General features: G+C 35.1%; 1 protein-coding gene across 4 annotated transcripts in view; it reads left to right on the forward strand.

The window, feature by feature from the left end:
- The window catches only part of Cadm2 (cell adhesion molecule 2), a 1,033,997-nt gene that overhangs the window by 884,125 nt on the left and 133,481 nt on the right, over positions 1-16,391 (forward strand). For all 4 annotated transcript variants that reach the window (XM_021238785.2, XM_021238782.2, XM_004857903.4 and 1 more), the window contains one exon: positions 15,806-15,976. In XM_021238785.2, coding sequence (XP_021094444.1) covers positions 15,806-15,976 — 171 coding nt within the window. The remainder of the gene's footprint in view (positions 1-15,805; positions 15,977-16,391) is intronic.

Here is a 16,391-nt window from a genome sequence, read left to right on the forward strand (position 1 = left end):
TCCCTGGGATGAATCCCACTTGTCAGGATGTATGATCTTCTTGATGATCTTCTGTATTCCATTTGCCAGTTTATTAAGGATTTTTGCATCTATGTTCATTAGTGAGATTAGCCTATAGTTCTCCTTTTTGGTTGATTCTTTCTCTGCTTTGGGGATCAAGGTGGTGCTTGCTTCCAGGAATGAATTTGGGAGTATTGCTTCCCCTTCAATTTCATTGAAGAGTTTAAAGAGTAGTGGCAGCAGTTCCTCCCTAAATGTCTTGTAGAATTCAACAGTGAAGCCATCAGGGCCCGGGCTTTTCTTAGTTGATAAGTTTTTAGTTACATTTTCAATTTCATTGGTTGTTATTGGGTTGTTCAGAATTTTTAGGTCTTCTTCGTTCAACTTTGATCATTCATATATATCTAGGAATCTGTCCATTTCTTCTGTGTTGTCCATCGTATTGCCATATAGGTTCTGGAAGTAGGTATTGATGATCCTCGGGATTTCTACTGGGTCTGTTGTAATTTCACCCTTTTCATTCCTAATTGCATGGATTTGGGCCTTTTCTTTCCTTTTCCTTATAAGGCTGGCTAAGGGTTTGTCAGTTTTGTTGATTCTTTCAAAGAACCAACTCTTGGCTTCATTGATTTTTTGTATCCTTCTCTTACTCTCCATTTCATTGATTTCTCCTCTGATCCTTATAATTTCCTCCCTTGTATGAGCCCTGGGGGTGTCCTGTTCTTCTTTTTCTAGAAGCTTGAGGTGCAACATCAGGTTGTTTAATTGGGCTCATTCTGTTTTCCTAATATGCATATTCACTGCTATGAATTTCCCTTGTAAGATTGCTTTCATTGTGTCCCATAGTTTCTGATATGTTGTATTGTCATTGTCATTTAATTGAAGGAACTGTCTGATCTCTTCTTTAATTTCCTCTGTGAACCATTGGTTATTCAGAAGTGTGTTGTTCATTTTCCACATATATATGAAATTTTTCAAGTTCCTTTTGCTATGAATTTCCAATTTCATCGCACTATGGTCTGATAATATACAGGTGATAACCTCAATTCCTTTGCACTTACTTAAACATGTTCTATGTGTGAGTATGTGGTCTGTTTTGGAGAATGACCCATGTGTAGCTGAGAAGAATGTGTATTCTGATTTTGTGGGGTGGAAGACTCTGTAAACATCTGTTAAGTTCATTTGTTCAAGAATTCGATTGAGTTCCAGCATTTCATTACTTGTTTTTTGTCTCATTGATCTATCTATTTGTGACAGTGGGGTGTTGAGGTCTCCCACTGCAATTGTATTAGTGTGTATATGACTTTTCATGTCCATTAGTATTTGTTTTGTATAGTTGGGTGCACTAGTGTTTGGTGCATAGATATTTATGATTGTCATCTCTTCCTCTTGGATTCTTCCCTTTACAAGGATGTAGTGTCCTTCTTCATCTCTCTTAATCATTGTTGCTTTGAAATCCACTTGATCTGCAAAGAGGATAGCTACCCCTGCTTTTTTTCAGGTTCCTAGAGCATGGAGTATTGTTTTCCACCCTTTAACTTTCAGTCTATGAGTTTCCTTTTGAATTAAGTGTGTTTCTTGTATGTAGCATATTGTTGGATTTTGCTTCTTGACCCATCCTGCCAGTCCATTTCTTTTGATTGGTGAACTGAGACCATTAACATTGATGGTTATAACTGAAATGTATTGACTTGTCATTGCCATGACTTTTTCTTTTTGTTGGGCTCTCCCCCTTTACATTTAATTTCTTGTCATGCCAGGTGGGTTCATTCTGCTTTGCTTCTTGGGGTTGTGATCCTCAATGTCTGTTCCTAGAATATTGTGTAAAATTCTTTGGAGTGCTGGTTTGGTATCCATGAAGTTCCTAAGGTGCTCTTTGTCATGAAAGTATCTTGTTTCTCCATTAATTTTGAAAGATAATTTTGCAGAGTACATCAATCTGGTTTGGAGACTGTTTTCTTTTAGGGCTTGGAATATGTCACTCCATGCTCTTCTTGCCTTGATGGCTTGTGTTGAGAATTCTGCTGTGATTCTGATGGGCTTTCTTTTGTATGTGGTTTGTTTCTTTTCTCTAACTGCTTATACAACTTTGTTCTTCTGTTGAGTTTCTGGAATCTTAACAGTTATATGCCTATGTGTAGATTTTTTTTTTGATCAAGGCTATTTGGAGTCCTATATGCCTCACTTATCTGTATGTCAAGCTCTTTTCCCCTGCTTGGGAAGTTTTCTGCCATTATTTCTGTGAAGAGATCTTTTATGTCATCTGCACTCTCTCCTGTTTCTTCATTGACTCCGATCAGTCTTATGTTATTCTTCTTTGCATCATCTGGCAGCTGCTGGATTGATTTCTCATATTCCCTTATAATTTTGAAGGATTTTTTTCTTTTCCTGGTCACTAATTGCAATCTTATCATCTATATCTGAAATTCTGTCCTCACATTGGCTCATTCTGCTGTGTAGACTTTCAGTGGAGTTTTTCATGTCCTGGAAATCTATTTGCATCTGTTTTATGGATTCCATTTGTTTCTTATGTTGGGATTCCATCATGTTCCTGAGCTCCTCTCCAGATTTATTAATCATGTCTTGCACTAGGGGCACAATTTCTCCTGTTATCTGAGAAATTATTTCTGATTTCATTTTTTCCAGATCCCGTTTTGTTGCCAGTTCAATGGGTCCAGGTGGTTGAGTATCAGAGTGTTCCATCTCCTTTCCCTTTGGGGTTGCTGTAGGTGATCTGGGAGTCTGGTTTTGAGACTTATTTACATGTTTTCTCATTTCAACTAGGTTGGGGGGCTGTTGGCGCCTGCATGGATTACCTCCTCTGAGCTGGGAGAGGTGGGACAAGGGCTGGAAGCAGCGGTAGGGATGGTGGCCCCAAAGCCCTTTCCTGTGAGCCTGGAGCAGTGGGAGGGATGGTTCCTGGGAAGCCCCTTCCTCTGGACCAGGAGCAGTGGGATTGTGGCTCAGAAGCCCCTACCTCTGGGCTGGGAGTGGTGGGAGGGATGGTGGCCGGGAAGCCCCTTCCTCTGGGCCAGGAGCACAGGGACAGAAGGTGGCCCAAAAGCCCTTTCCTCTGGGCTGGGATCAGCGGAAGGGATGGTGGCCAGGATGCCCCTTCCTCTGAACCAGGAGCAGTGGGACGGTGGCTCAGAAGCCCCTTTCTCTGGGCCGGGAGCAGCGGGACTCAGTACCATGGTCTGGTGGTCCAGTGTCCTCTGTGCCTTTGTAGTGTGGAACCAGGTGGCTGTACAGAGGAGCAGGTGATGGTGGGTCCAGTAGATTGTTGCCTGGCTGCGGGCTGATTTGGCATCTTCCACATGACTCGAGACCTCCACAGGGCATGCGCAGACCTGCCTGTCTGCAGCGGACTGATTCGGCCACTTTTAAAACGTTTGACTTCATCTCCCTAATGAATGTATAATTCAATTTTATTATCATACTGATTAGTATTTTTCTGATTCTAGAGTTGCATACCTTTCCTTGTGCTATACTGGATATTTATCATCTTCTTATGTCTACATTTTAATTGGGTTGTCTATTAATGAGCTCTAAGAATTCTTTATATATTCTGCTCATAGGTTATATGCATTGTAAATATGGTCTATTTAAAGATTACTTTTCATTTTAATGATGTCATTTAAAGTTCTAAATTTTGATGGAATCTCATTTATCAATTTTTTTCTTTTATACATCATGTTTTTTGTATCCTAGGTAGTTCTTGCCTACCCTGAATTCATAAATATTTTCCCTTAAAATTTCTTAAAGTTTTATACTTTTAGGCTTTCTTATTTAGGTTCATAGATCCCTTCAAGTTATTTTCATGTATGGAAAAAAAGGGTTGAGGTTAATTTTTTATATACGGATACCAAGTGTTCTAGTGCCATTTGCTGAAAACACTATCTCTTCCTCAGCTCTTGAATCGAGTTTATATTCTATAAAATGCTAATGTTAAATAATCTTTCAAAACTCAGTGGACCATATATGAGTGGTTCTATTTCTAGAGTCTCTGTTTTATTCAAATGATCTATATGTCTTTCCTTACACCAACACTGCCTTGATTGCTGTAGCTTTAGAAGAAGTCTTAAAATTGGGTGCTAAACGTCTTCCAACACTGTTTTTGTTTTTGGTTTTGTTTTTATTTTTGGCTTTTCTGGTTCCTTTGTACTCCTACATAACTTTTAAATTTCAATATCCAGTTCTTCATTTATAGCAAGTATACACAGACCTGAATTTTCATATAGACTTTGTGTTTTCTAATCCTGCTAAATTCAAGTACAGTTCTAGAGGCTCCTAGAGATCTCTTAGTATTTTCTCTGTAGATGGCCATTTCATCCACATATAAAGATTTTGCTTTTGCAGTGCCAATCTTATCCTAGTTGTGTCATTTTATTGCCAGACTATTTTGGTGGGGCCTAGGTTTCAAAGTTTAATGGACAGATAAAGAGTAAGCGTATCTGCCCTTGTTCCCCACCTTAAGCAGCAAGCATTGTATCTTCTCCATTCATAGAAGGCATTCTCGCTGCAAGTATGGAGTACATGTCTTTAATTTGTTGAGAAGGTTCTGTTCTACTTCTAGTCTCCTGATAGCTTTTACCATGAACAGCTGTAGAATTTGGTCCAATACTTTTTCTCCAACTAGTGACAGGATCATATGGCTTTTTCCTTTCCTCTGTTAAAATGATGAGTTTTGGGGGTGGATCTTCCAATGCTGAACCAACACTGCCATCCCTATAACAAAACCACTTTCTACATCCTGCCAGATCTGACTTCTAACAGTTTGTTTTGTTAAACAAATTTCTATCTATGTTCATACTTTTTTCTTCTAGCATCTTTATCCAGTTTTAGGATTAGCACAATGTTGATTTCCTAAAATGAGGGGAGAAGTGTTCCTTCTTTTTTCTGCTTTAATTGTTTGATATAATTTATCAGTTAAAATGTTTATGAGCCTGCTGTTGTCATATAGGTAGGTTTTCAAGCTAGGAATATACTTTCTTTAATAGGAGCTATTCAAATTTTATATTTCCTCCAGAGTTAGTTTCATTAATTTGTCTTCTAAGTTACTTCTTAGAAGTTGTCAAATTTATTTCCAAAAAGATTTTTGTAATATGCTTTCTATATCCTTTTAAATTCTGTAAAATCTGTGGTAATGTCTCCTAGATCTTAATATTGTAATTTTTAAAATGTATAACTGATATTGTGTAACAGGAAGAAAAGGTCTAAAAGAGCAGGGGAATTGGGAGGAGTAGGGGAAGGGAAAAGAGGGAAAGGAAAAGATATGAGAAGAGGAATAAAATGGAAGCAAGGTCTTTACAAATAGGGAAGGGTGGAGGGGGTGAAGGGAGGGCAAGGGAAGGGGAAAAAAAATAAGAACCAAGAGTCATGTAATGGTACAAGATCCCAATGATGAATGTACCTGTATTGTATACCTACAATGTACCAATAAACTTAATGGGGGGAAAATAAAAGAAACTGACAAATGCTGCTTTTAAGCTCATATTACTGGAGCAGAAATAATAAATAATATTTATATTTCTGCTGATTGTTAAAAGATAGTAATAACCAAGAAGAAAAAAAGAAGATTACAATGGGACATGCTAATCTGTCTCCTGCATTATCACAACAAATTATTGACTAATTTTCTGAGTAGCCATTTTTTCCAAAATAGACTCTTATAATCCTTTGAAAGAAGTTTCTGATGGGGTGAAGATAAGAGAACAGATCTGATATTTTTAATACTTAAAATACTATTCTCCTTCATACTTTGTACATACTTATATTCTTTTACAAATATATAAATGTGTTTATATATTCATCTTCTGCAATGGAAAGAGATTTCTTCCCTTCTTGAGCATATGCCAAGGATTTTATTTGTAGAATTAATGAAACACTTGGAAGAAAATGGTCTCTCTTTTGTCTTTAATATTTAAAACTTATCTTTCTTTCTTACTAGATGCTCTCCTACACTGAACAAAACAATTATGAGAAGACAGAATACTAAATCTAGAATAAGAATATAAATATGGAATCAAATACAGTATTAATGAGCCATTTAGCAAGATTGATGCAAGATTTGAACTCAATATTATTTTCAAAGGACATGATTCTTCTTACAGATTGTTGTCCTGTCATGTACATTTTTAACATTATTGTAGGGAAGAAAAACCCTACTGGATAATAAAATGTTGCTTTTCTACCATCAGGTAGTGATTAACTTGGGTCTAGTAATTTTGATAGAATGTGACTATAATTCATTTTATTCTCAAAGGATTTACACTAGTACAAAAAAAAAGAAAACTAACATAAAATTAATGGTATTGAAAATTAAAAGACAAAATTAGCTTAAGAATAAGATGGAATCCACAAGTGAAAATACCGAATAGTTTCTCTAGTGTGAGAAACTGAAAGTGTTAATAAGGATTAAAATGATTAAAATGAATAATTGATAATTTGGAATAAGAAAGGTTCCAAAGGGGTAGGGATAGTGGGAGGCGAAGGGGAAAGGAAAGAAGGGAAAGGAAAAATTATGAGAAAAGAAAAAAAGTGTAAACAAAGTCTATGTAAATAGGTAAGGGTGGAGGGGGTGAAGGGAACACAGGTAATGGGGAAAAAAATAAGAACCAAGATACATCACGTACAGGTAAAAGCACCCAATGATAAATGTAAACGTATTGTATACCTAAAATGTACCTATTAAAAAATTTAAGGAAAAAAAAGAATGAGATGGAATCTAAGATGATATTTGTAGAAATTGGTTTTTGAAGACTTGCATATTTATCAGTGGTGAATCAAAAACTTTCATTTGTATATTTTAGCTATTAAAAATGAGATGATCAGTTAATTATCATCCCCATAAACCATTTGTGCAAAAGATCTAACATTTACTGGTACTGAGAAGAGAGAGGACAGTTTGAGTCCGTGTGTTTAAACATGTTTATATCGAATGTAGTCCTTCTTAGGGTATACATATTTTCATGGTTTATATCGAGATGTATCCCACAAATCTTCATGGGCTCATAGGAGGAGGTTGGGGAAGACTGTTGGATCATTTGGGCATGATACTCTTCAGCAGATTAGTCCACTGACATTGTTAGAGCTAAATGTGATGTTGGGAGGTGAAGCCTGGTGGGAGGAGGTAGGTCAGTAGGGGTGTGGCCTGGAAGGACATATCTCCCTCACTCCTCCTTTGCTCTCATTCTCTGCTTCCTTTCTGCTATGCCATGAGCAGCCCTACTTTGCCCTGTCTTAGAACCAGCTAACTATGCTTGAAATCTCTGCAAACTGTGAGACAAAATAAACCTGTTCTTCTTTCAGTTGTGGGTATAGGGTATCATGACTCTGTGATGAGAAAGTAGTAAAACACAGATCAAAATTCACACACCTTTTTCTTTTAGAACTTCGTATGTAGGTAGACCTGTGTGAAAGAAGTTAAGTGAAATTTGATTAAAAAAGTGGTAACATTCTACTAACTGCATAAATTAAAAGAAAGTTTTAGTATATTTACATAAACAAAGTACCTGCCCTCTTTAGCAATCCTCTGTAAACCTTTATTCTCTCATTTGAGAAACATTAGCAAGAGGTCAGTTTAAATAATATTCTTTGCTAAGTGGAACATTTACTCTGTGTTGCTAAGTAATGGTTGGATCCTCCCTTTAAGTCTCAGTTAATAAACAGAATTATGACTGGCACTCCCTAGCAAAGTGAATATGATGGGTAGAATGTTTTAAATCTTCAGATTGGAGATATAAGAAGGATTTCTTATAGGCAAGAATGAAATATGCCTCAAGAATTTGCTTTGATTTCTTCCCAGTGCAAAGATAAAATTGGTTATTAGTGTTCAGAATTCTACTATGTAAGATTTGAGGTCACTATGTTTGGTTTGTAGAACATTTAAAGCAAATAGGAAATGAAAAGCTTTGCCTGAACATTAAAAAATATATTATGCTGTACAACTTTGAAAACTTAACCTTAACATGAAAAGATCAACATTCTACCCGAGACAAATTGGTTTTTAAAATATGTTTTTAGATTATTAAATGAGTTAGCCAGACAAAGTTACTTTTATATCCATTAAAATAAGATAAAAAATTTAGTCATCTTCTAAAATGATTTATCTTTTAGGTAATATGATCTATAGAATTTCCATTAAACAGTTAATGGAACTGCTTACACATGCCTAGTTCCACATGCCTAGTTCTCTAACATGATCACTCCTAACTTTTAACAATAAATCCAAATCGCATGTAATGCACATATTTCCTATTCTCCATTGGACGAGGCCATGCATCCAGCCCACTGCAGATAGAGTAAAATGATATTAATAACATTTGTGTTAGCTATTCTTTACTGTGACAGAATTCCTTAGAAAACTCAGTTTAAAGGAGTACAGCTTTATTTTGGCTCATATTATTAAAGATTTCTGTGCATGGTCACATGGCCCTGTTGTTTACGGGCCTATGGTAAGGCAGAACATCATGGTAAGGAATGTATGGTGGAGTACAGCTGCTTACTCCACAGTGGCAAGGAAGCAAAAAGAAAGAGGAAGGGACCAGTGTCCCAGAATGCCTTTAAGGGAATAACCTCAGTGACTTACTTCCTTGTACTAGGTCTTGCCTCCTAAAGTTTCCACTACTTCCCAGTAGGGTCCTCAGGTTCACTAATAAGCCTTTGACACATAGCCTTTAGGTAACATTCCATATTGAAACCATAACATTCTACCCCTAGCTCACTCATGGCCTTCTGATAATGCAAAATTAATTTAGTGCAACTCTGAGAATCCCAAAAGTCGCACTACCTCTAGCACTTTTCAAAAGGCCAAGTTCAAGTCTCTTCTGAGATATAAGGCAAGCTCTTTGCTGTAAGCTCCTATTACAAAAACAAACAACTAATAAATAAACAAAAAGTTACATATTTTCAAGATGCGATGGCATAGAGTAAACATTCCCACTACAAAAAGGAGAAATAGGATAAAAAGCATCAGGTCAAGGAAAATCAAATATAATAGGACAAACATGAATTTCTGTAGTTCTATACCCTACCCTCAAGGCACATGGTGTGAGTTCCAAAGGTGTTATATAACCCTACTCCTCTCATGAGATAGAACCCACGTGACCATTCTCTTAAGCTGGCTGTTCTCACTTCTTACTACTTTCCTCAGGAGATGTTACAGGTTCTTGGTGTCCCCGTGGAACCCTATCTTCCAGGTACAACATTACCATCACTTCACAGCTTCACACATTACCTTGTCAGGGGTTTCCTAGAGTAACTTTGATCCTTTCAAACATCATAGTCCTTTCAGGGTTTCCTTTGAAATCTCAGTGGAACTCTCCATGATTCCATGACTCTTTCATTCTTCTGCCTGCAGAACCAACACCATGAGGAAAGCATCAAGGTTTATAATAGCTAAGCCCCCTTGGAACATGACTGCAGCAGCCTCTGCAGGTCTGGGCAGCTAAACATGGGGAAACAAATCCCCTACAAAACAATTTCCTAGGTGATCTTGTACAAACAGGGCACTCTAGGAGTCTCTTCTCCAGGCAAAGTCCTCAAAAAGATTATATTTTTATATCCTTAGGGGAAGGATTATTGCTGATACCTGAGATACCCTGAAGTCATCTTCCTTTGGTCCCAGTCCAGTATTTGGCTTTTTTTGGTACCGGGGATCGAACTCAGGACCTTGCACTTGCAAGGCAGGCGGCGGAACCACTGAGCTAAATCCCCAGCCCTGGCTTATTTTTTATTTTATTTTTATTTTTATTTATATATTAATTGGTACATTTTAGGTATACAATACATTTACATTTATCATTGGGTGTTTGTACCTGAACATGATGTATCTTAGTTCTTATTTTTTCCCCATTACCTATGCGACCTTCACCCCCACCACCCTTCCCTATTTACATAGACTTTGTTTCCATTTTTTTTCTTTCTCTTAATAGTGCTAATTTATTTAGCAATCCTACCTTCCTTGCCTCCAACTTTCCAAACTACAAGTCGTGCAGTTATTTGGGGTCTTATTTTCATTGCCAATTTTCACCTAAAATCTGTTAAAATCAGCCAGTGATACTCATGCCTTATCCTGTATGATCTGCCAGATTAATCTGTCACCGTTAAACTCAACCTTCCACACCATCCTAGGGCATGGACAAAATGTAGACATATTTTTTGCCAAAATTAAACAAGAATGGCTTCTAGTAAAATTCTCAATGAAGTCCTCATTTCTGTCTGAAACCTCATAAGCCTTTCCTTTACTCTCAAAATTTCTGAGACCATTCTGGTGTTCTGAGCTCCCATCAAAATTGACCATCATGCTCTGCTTACCGAATTCTCGAGTTTGTTTAGCTGGCTTCTCCAAACTTTCCCAAGCTTCTTCAATAAATCAGTTTCAATGGTCTCTGAACAGCTTCATCAATTATAGTAACAGCACAGACACCATTTCTAAGTACTTATTTTCTGTATTATTGTTACAAAATATCTGAGAAAATAAACTTAAAGGAAAAAATATTTAATTTGCCTTAAATTTGACGGGTTTCTGTCCCTGATCACTTGAATCCAGTGTTTCTGGGCCAGATGAGGAGGAACATCACTGTAGGGAACATGTATTTGAGCAGAGCTGTGAAAAACAGAGAGAGAGAGAGAGAGAGAGAGAGAGAGAGGGACAGAGGTCAGGGTCCTAATGTCATGCCTCCCCCATGACCTACTTCCCCCAACTACACCATACCTCTTAATAATTCTATCACTTTCCAATAATTGCATGAAGCTGGTAATCAAATTTTTACCATGTGGCCCTTGGGGAATATTTTATAATAATAATATAATATCATATAATATAATAACTGGAATGCAGATTGAGAATAAACTTCTGAATTTTTCCCACTGAATTATCATCTGATCCATCATAAACCACTTCTACAAATCCTGAAAATAATAGCAAAGCTCAATTGCTAAATAACCATTGATAACTGAGTTTCATACTGGAACATTGCTGCTTTCCATGGGGCCAAAGAATTCCTTGGTGATATTTGCAAAAGGTTGGAAGTATGACACCTTCCATATAGAAAGGCTATATCTAAGTCCTTCTTTGTTCCCAGTGTGACCTATTACCCTTGGAGTGGATTAGAAAGTGGCTCACACTGGGTGCCTGGTTGGTATAGTAATATACTTCAGGACCCAAGGAAAAATTTCTCTTTATAAAAGTGAAGTGTCTTCTTTTCAGGTCTGTCTAAATGGCATAAAAATCACAAAAGGGAAGAGAACAAATGAATCAAAACAGTTATGAATGTACTACTCAGGGTGTGTTCAAACCACTATGGAGACGAGGCAACTTCCCTAGGAACTTCACTTAAGAGAATTTTCTAAAACTCCAGGGTAAAAGTGGTCAGAAGTAGATATAAAGGCAAGTGGCCTAATAATAGAAATCTAGGAAAGATGAATATAAAGATACCCCCTGAGATCTGATATTCTATGAAAAGATTTCAATGTAAAAACTACATGATTTCACTTTTTTCCTCAGATAAGTAATTCAAAACTTTTAAATATATTTATTTGGGAGCACCAGCACTGTTATGTTTACATCAGCCATTCTTTTCCACCTTAACATTTGGTAGACAAAAGATCTAACATTCTAAATGTCAGGAGATTACTATTCTGCAATTTCTACATTTGTTATTCTACATTTCATAAAGATAAATGATATAAAAACTATAAAAATGTTTAGCTTTGAGACTTTAACAAAAATGATTAGGAAAATTTGGGGGCGGGGGTACTGGAGATCTAACTCGGGTCCTTGCGCTTGCGCAGCAGACTGTGAAAACACTGAGCTAAATCCCCGGCCAGGAAAATAATTTTTTAAGACTCATACTTAAACAGTTTCTCTTAGGCAAGTTTGAAACATATTAAAGAGAGTTTCTGACATATACAAAGTAAACATAATAGTATAATGAAACAGTATTTGCTTCAAATTCAGTTTTCAAATTATCAACATTTTCCCATGATTGCTTCAGCTCTACTTCTCTGCAAGCTCCCCTTTCAACTGTTATTATAATATTCATACCTTTCTTATTCTTGAGGCAAAATTTACATATCTTTATTGATCTAATCTTAATAGTAACGTTGTGACAGATAGATAGACCAGGTTACCCAACAGCGTCATTTGGCACAGAGCATTCCCATGCTCCCTGAAGCCTCTCCTGTGTCTCCTCTCTGTCAGCTCCCAGGCTACCACCATTCACAAAAATAAGTTTTTAAATCCCTGAAAGACCTGCTAAAAGAGGATGAGGGACTTTTTTGGTAAGACTTTTTTTTTTTCTGGTACTAGGGATCGAACTCAGGATCTTGCACTTGTGAGGCAGGCAGCAGCACCACTGAGCTAAATCCCCAGCCCTGTTTATAGGGCTTTTGTTAGGAAAGAAAATCTATAAATCCTTGTTTATTTCTGCCCTCCTATTTTGGAGAGGTGTTGTCCCTTTACAGGCACAAACAACAAGAGTAAGGGGACAATTAAAAAAGGAAATAATTTTCACCTGTACATGATTATGATAAGTGTTATCATTGTGCATATCTAAAATGTACTGTTAAATGTTTTGGTTCAAAAGAAAAGATGGGGAAAGGAAAGAAGGGAAAGGATAAAATATGAGAAAAGGAAAAACTGAAAACAAAGTCTTTGTAAATAGGGAAGGGTAGAGGGGTTGAAGGGAGGGCAGGGGAATGTGCAAAAAATAAGAACCAAGATATATTATGTAAAGGTACAAGTTCTCAATGATGAATGTAACTGTATTGTATACCTAACAAGTACCAATAAATTTAATTAAAAAAGAAAAGATATGTTATGTACAGGTACAAATTCCCTATGATGAATGTGAGCTCCATGTATGGCAAATATATATTAATAACAAAGTTTTTTTAAAAGAAAAAGTAAAAATAAAAGTCATCAGGCAAAAAGAAAGAGAGAGGTATCATATTTCACCAGTCCCTGTCCACTTTTGGTTGTATCTCTGGGAGCAATATATGCAATGTATCCTTGCTCCTCAAAATGAGGTCTGCATGCCAGCAAAAGACTCCTGCTCACACATTCCAACCTACGGAATGAGAGTCGGTATCCTAACAAGAACAGAAGCTGACTGGTATGCACATTCCATTTTGGGATACACTGCTCTTGATCAGCACATTATGTAACTGTCATGCCAAAATGGGGAAAATAGAAGCTCTTATCCCACCAAAGACTGGGAAACAAAAATACACATGAAATCAGCAAACAAACTATGCAAAATAAAGAATTATATTTGCTCTAAAACTGTGGCACATGTTAATTTTAAAAGATAGAAAATGAAAATAGAGACACTTTTTAGTTACTATTTTCACTTTGGGGAAAGAGGTCAGCATAAAATATGGGAAAAGATTGTGACTCATTCAGTTCAGGGATCCTATCTGTTCATTTTATGGCTCCTAGTAACCTTATAAGCTGTCATATAAGCCTATTAAAATAAATAAATTATGCTTTTGTTTCTTTTATTTGATGCTATCAAAATTTTGTTATATACAATTGCTATCAAATTTTATGTGTCCAATTAATATTATATTAATGATAATTTTGTAATGAAAATTTCAAAAGAAACAGATGTGTAAGTTCTTAAATCTAGTTGTCATTGTAATTAAACAATTAGCAGTAATATTTTGAAATAATTTTTGTATATTGCATGAAATAACTATAAATGTGACTTGTCAAGATATCTAATCTTTTCTTTTTCTACTCTGATGCTGCTTAAAGCAAGGACCCAGTAAAAAAATCTGCATGATTTATTGGAAAGAAAATAAAATTAAAAAATGAAGCAACATTTTTGTATAAATCTTTGAGACTTTAAAAATGTCATCATTTTTAATATTATTAAGTACTATAAATACATCTAAAATATTCTGAAATAATTTGACTTAAAAGAGTTCATTCCATATTTTTTCTAATATTTTTCTTAATTGAAATTATATCTTATTTTCAAATGCCAAAATCTCAGTCACTTCAGCAAAAGTAAGATTTTATATGGTATATTTTAAAATATTATGCATACACTTCAATATTTCATATGATTAACTTAAATTAAAATTGAGAATTGAAATTTTATGCTTGCTGTCCCTTTCTATGTGTTAGAAATTTTCTTACACTCTAAAATTATTTAAGAATCATACTTAATTGGATATTTTTTCATAACATGAACATAATCATAAGCAATTTTTTCAGGAACAAGACATGCAACATTTATCTAATTTCATCTTTTCCTGAGATTGATTTTGTTTTTGTTTTTACAAATAACCAATAAAATAAAGTTACACTTCTCTGCAAATAAGAAAAAAGTAAATGAATTACACATATATCTTCTCATGAAATACATGCAATTCAATGTTGTTTTAAAAGAAAAATCTTTGTAGAAAACAGAAAAATGAGTCAACTCTACTTAAAGTGTTTATTTTTATTAACATATTTTAAATATTTTTCAAATACATTATTATGTTCAACATAAAATATTCTATACATTTATTTAAGAGTATTCATTTCCAGAAAAATGTTGTCGTTTATTTGATATTGAATGCGGGGAAAAAAGAGAAATCAGAAAACTGAACACATTCTCCTTTCAACCACATTTAGGATCTGGTTATAATGATTTCTTAACCTTAGCCTATCGTTATTATTTCTAATCTATTAAAATTGTAATCTTCTTATGAGCTACTTCAGACTTGAGAAACTGCAAATGAAATGAGGATATAATAAACATCTTTTTTTCACACAGAACGAATAATACTTAAGTACACCATTTAACGATAAATCTGGTTTATGTACACTAAGTTTAAAATCAGTGAGTGAATTCATATCTTTTTTTTTCTATTGGTACATTTTAGGTGTACAATACAGTTACATTCATCATTGGGAACTTGTACCTTTACATGATGTATCTTGGTTCTTATTTTTTCCCCATTCCCGGCCCTCCCTTCACTCCCTTCACTCTTTCCTATTTACAAATAATTTGTTTCCATTTTTTTCCCTTTTCTCGTATTTTTTCTTTTCCCTTCTTTCCTTTCCTCTATTGAATTCATACCTTGAGGAAAGTATTTTCATCTATGCTGAAATAGATTCCTCGGCCAAGTGAATATTAATATCCCTGTAAATTTCACTGCACATATTTATTTAGATATTTAGATTATTCAGATGACTCTTCTCTTTTTCTTTACCAAATAGGACAACTTTCTTATCTTAGGTATTCTTTACCAATTTTGTTGCCTCATATTACTCATGTTAAAGCCAAAGTACAAATATATATATATATATATATATATATATATATATATATATATATGTACATATATAGTTTCTTTAAGACATAACCAGGAAGTTGAAAATTTACTCTTCCAAACTGTACTGTGGTTTAGAGAAGTAAGCTTACCTTTTAATAAAACTTAAATGTAAAAGAAAAGGGGTACTACTTTTCAAATTGGCCTGCTTTTTTCAAATGGAATCAAAAGTAGTATTTTCTATCTAATTATAACTATCTAAATACAATTCTACCTAATTATAACTTAAATAAACCTGAGTCCAAAAAAACCTAAAATTATATGCACCATGTTTTATGTATTTTTGTGTTTAACCCTTGTTTTATTTTTTAAGTGGCTACATAGCTTTGGTCAAACTGAAATGGATTAAATGTCAAAAGAACAAATACTTGCTTTTTAAAAATTTTCAGAAATTGGATGAAAATATTTCAGTGTTTTGAGTTGTTATGTTTTCAGAGGTGTTGTAAAAATTTAATACTCATTTTATTTTCAGATGTAAAATATTTGAAAGAAGAGGATGCAAATCGTAAAACATTCACTGTCAGCAGCACCTTGGATTTTCGAGTGGACCGGAGCGATGACGGAGTGGCAGTAATCTGCAGGGTGGACCATGAATCCCTCAACGCCACCCCTCAGGTAGCCATGCAGGTGCTAGAAATACACTGTAAGTAAATTCTCTTCCTCCCTCCTTTACCTCAGCAGCAAATCTCATCTGCATTTAAAATCATCTCAACATTATCTGAAATTACAGCAAATGCTCAGCAAAATCTGCCCTCATTACTATTAATCACGTTCAAAGGGAATCAAAGGGAAGTACTTCTTGTCTGAGTGTCATTCTTGACAATGAAGGAAAATAAAGGAGATGTCCTAACTTAAAATTCCTAATTAAGTTCAAAATTGAGCTTGATGTATATGTGTGCTTGGGGCAGGGGAGAAACAGTGTGGTTATATTAAAACAACTTTATTAGATGTTAACTTGGTTTTCCAGCTATACTTTTAGAATTAAAATAATAAACTTCTTTTAAAAAGTCTGTCTGAATGCAGGAGCACATTCATAAGTTCATTTTTATTATTTACCA

The sequence above is a fragment of the Heterocephalus glaber genome, unplaced genomic scaffold (genome assembly GCF_053883595.1).
Source record: "Heterocephalus glaber isolate CG9 unplaced genomic scaffold, H.glaber_assembly_v1.0 deba00000122, whole genome shotgun sequence".
Taxonomy (NCBI): domain Eukaryota; kingdom Metazoa; phylum Chordata; class Mammalia; order Rodentia; family Bathyergidae; genus Heterocephalus; species Heterocephalus glaber.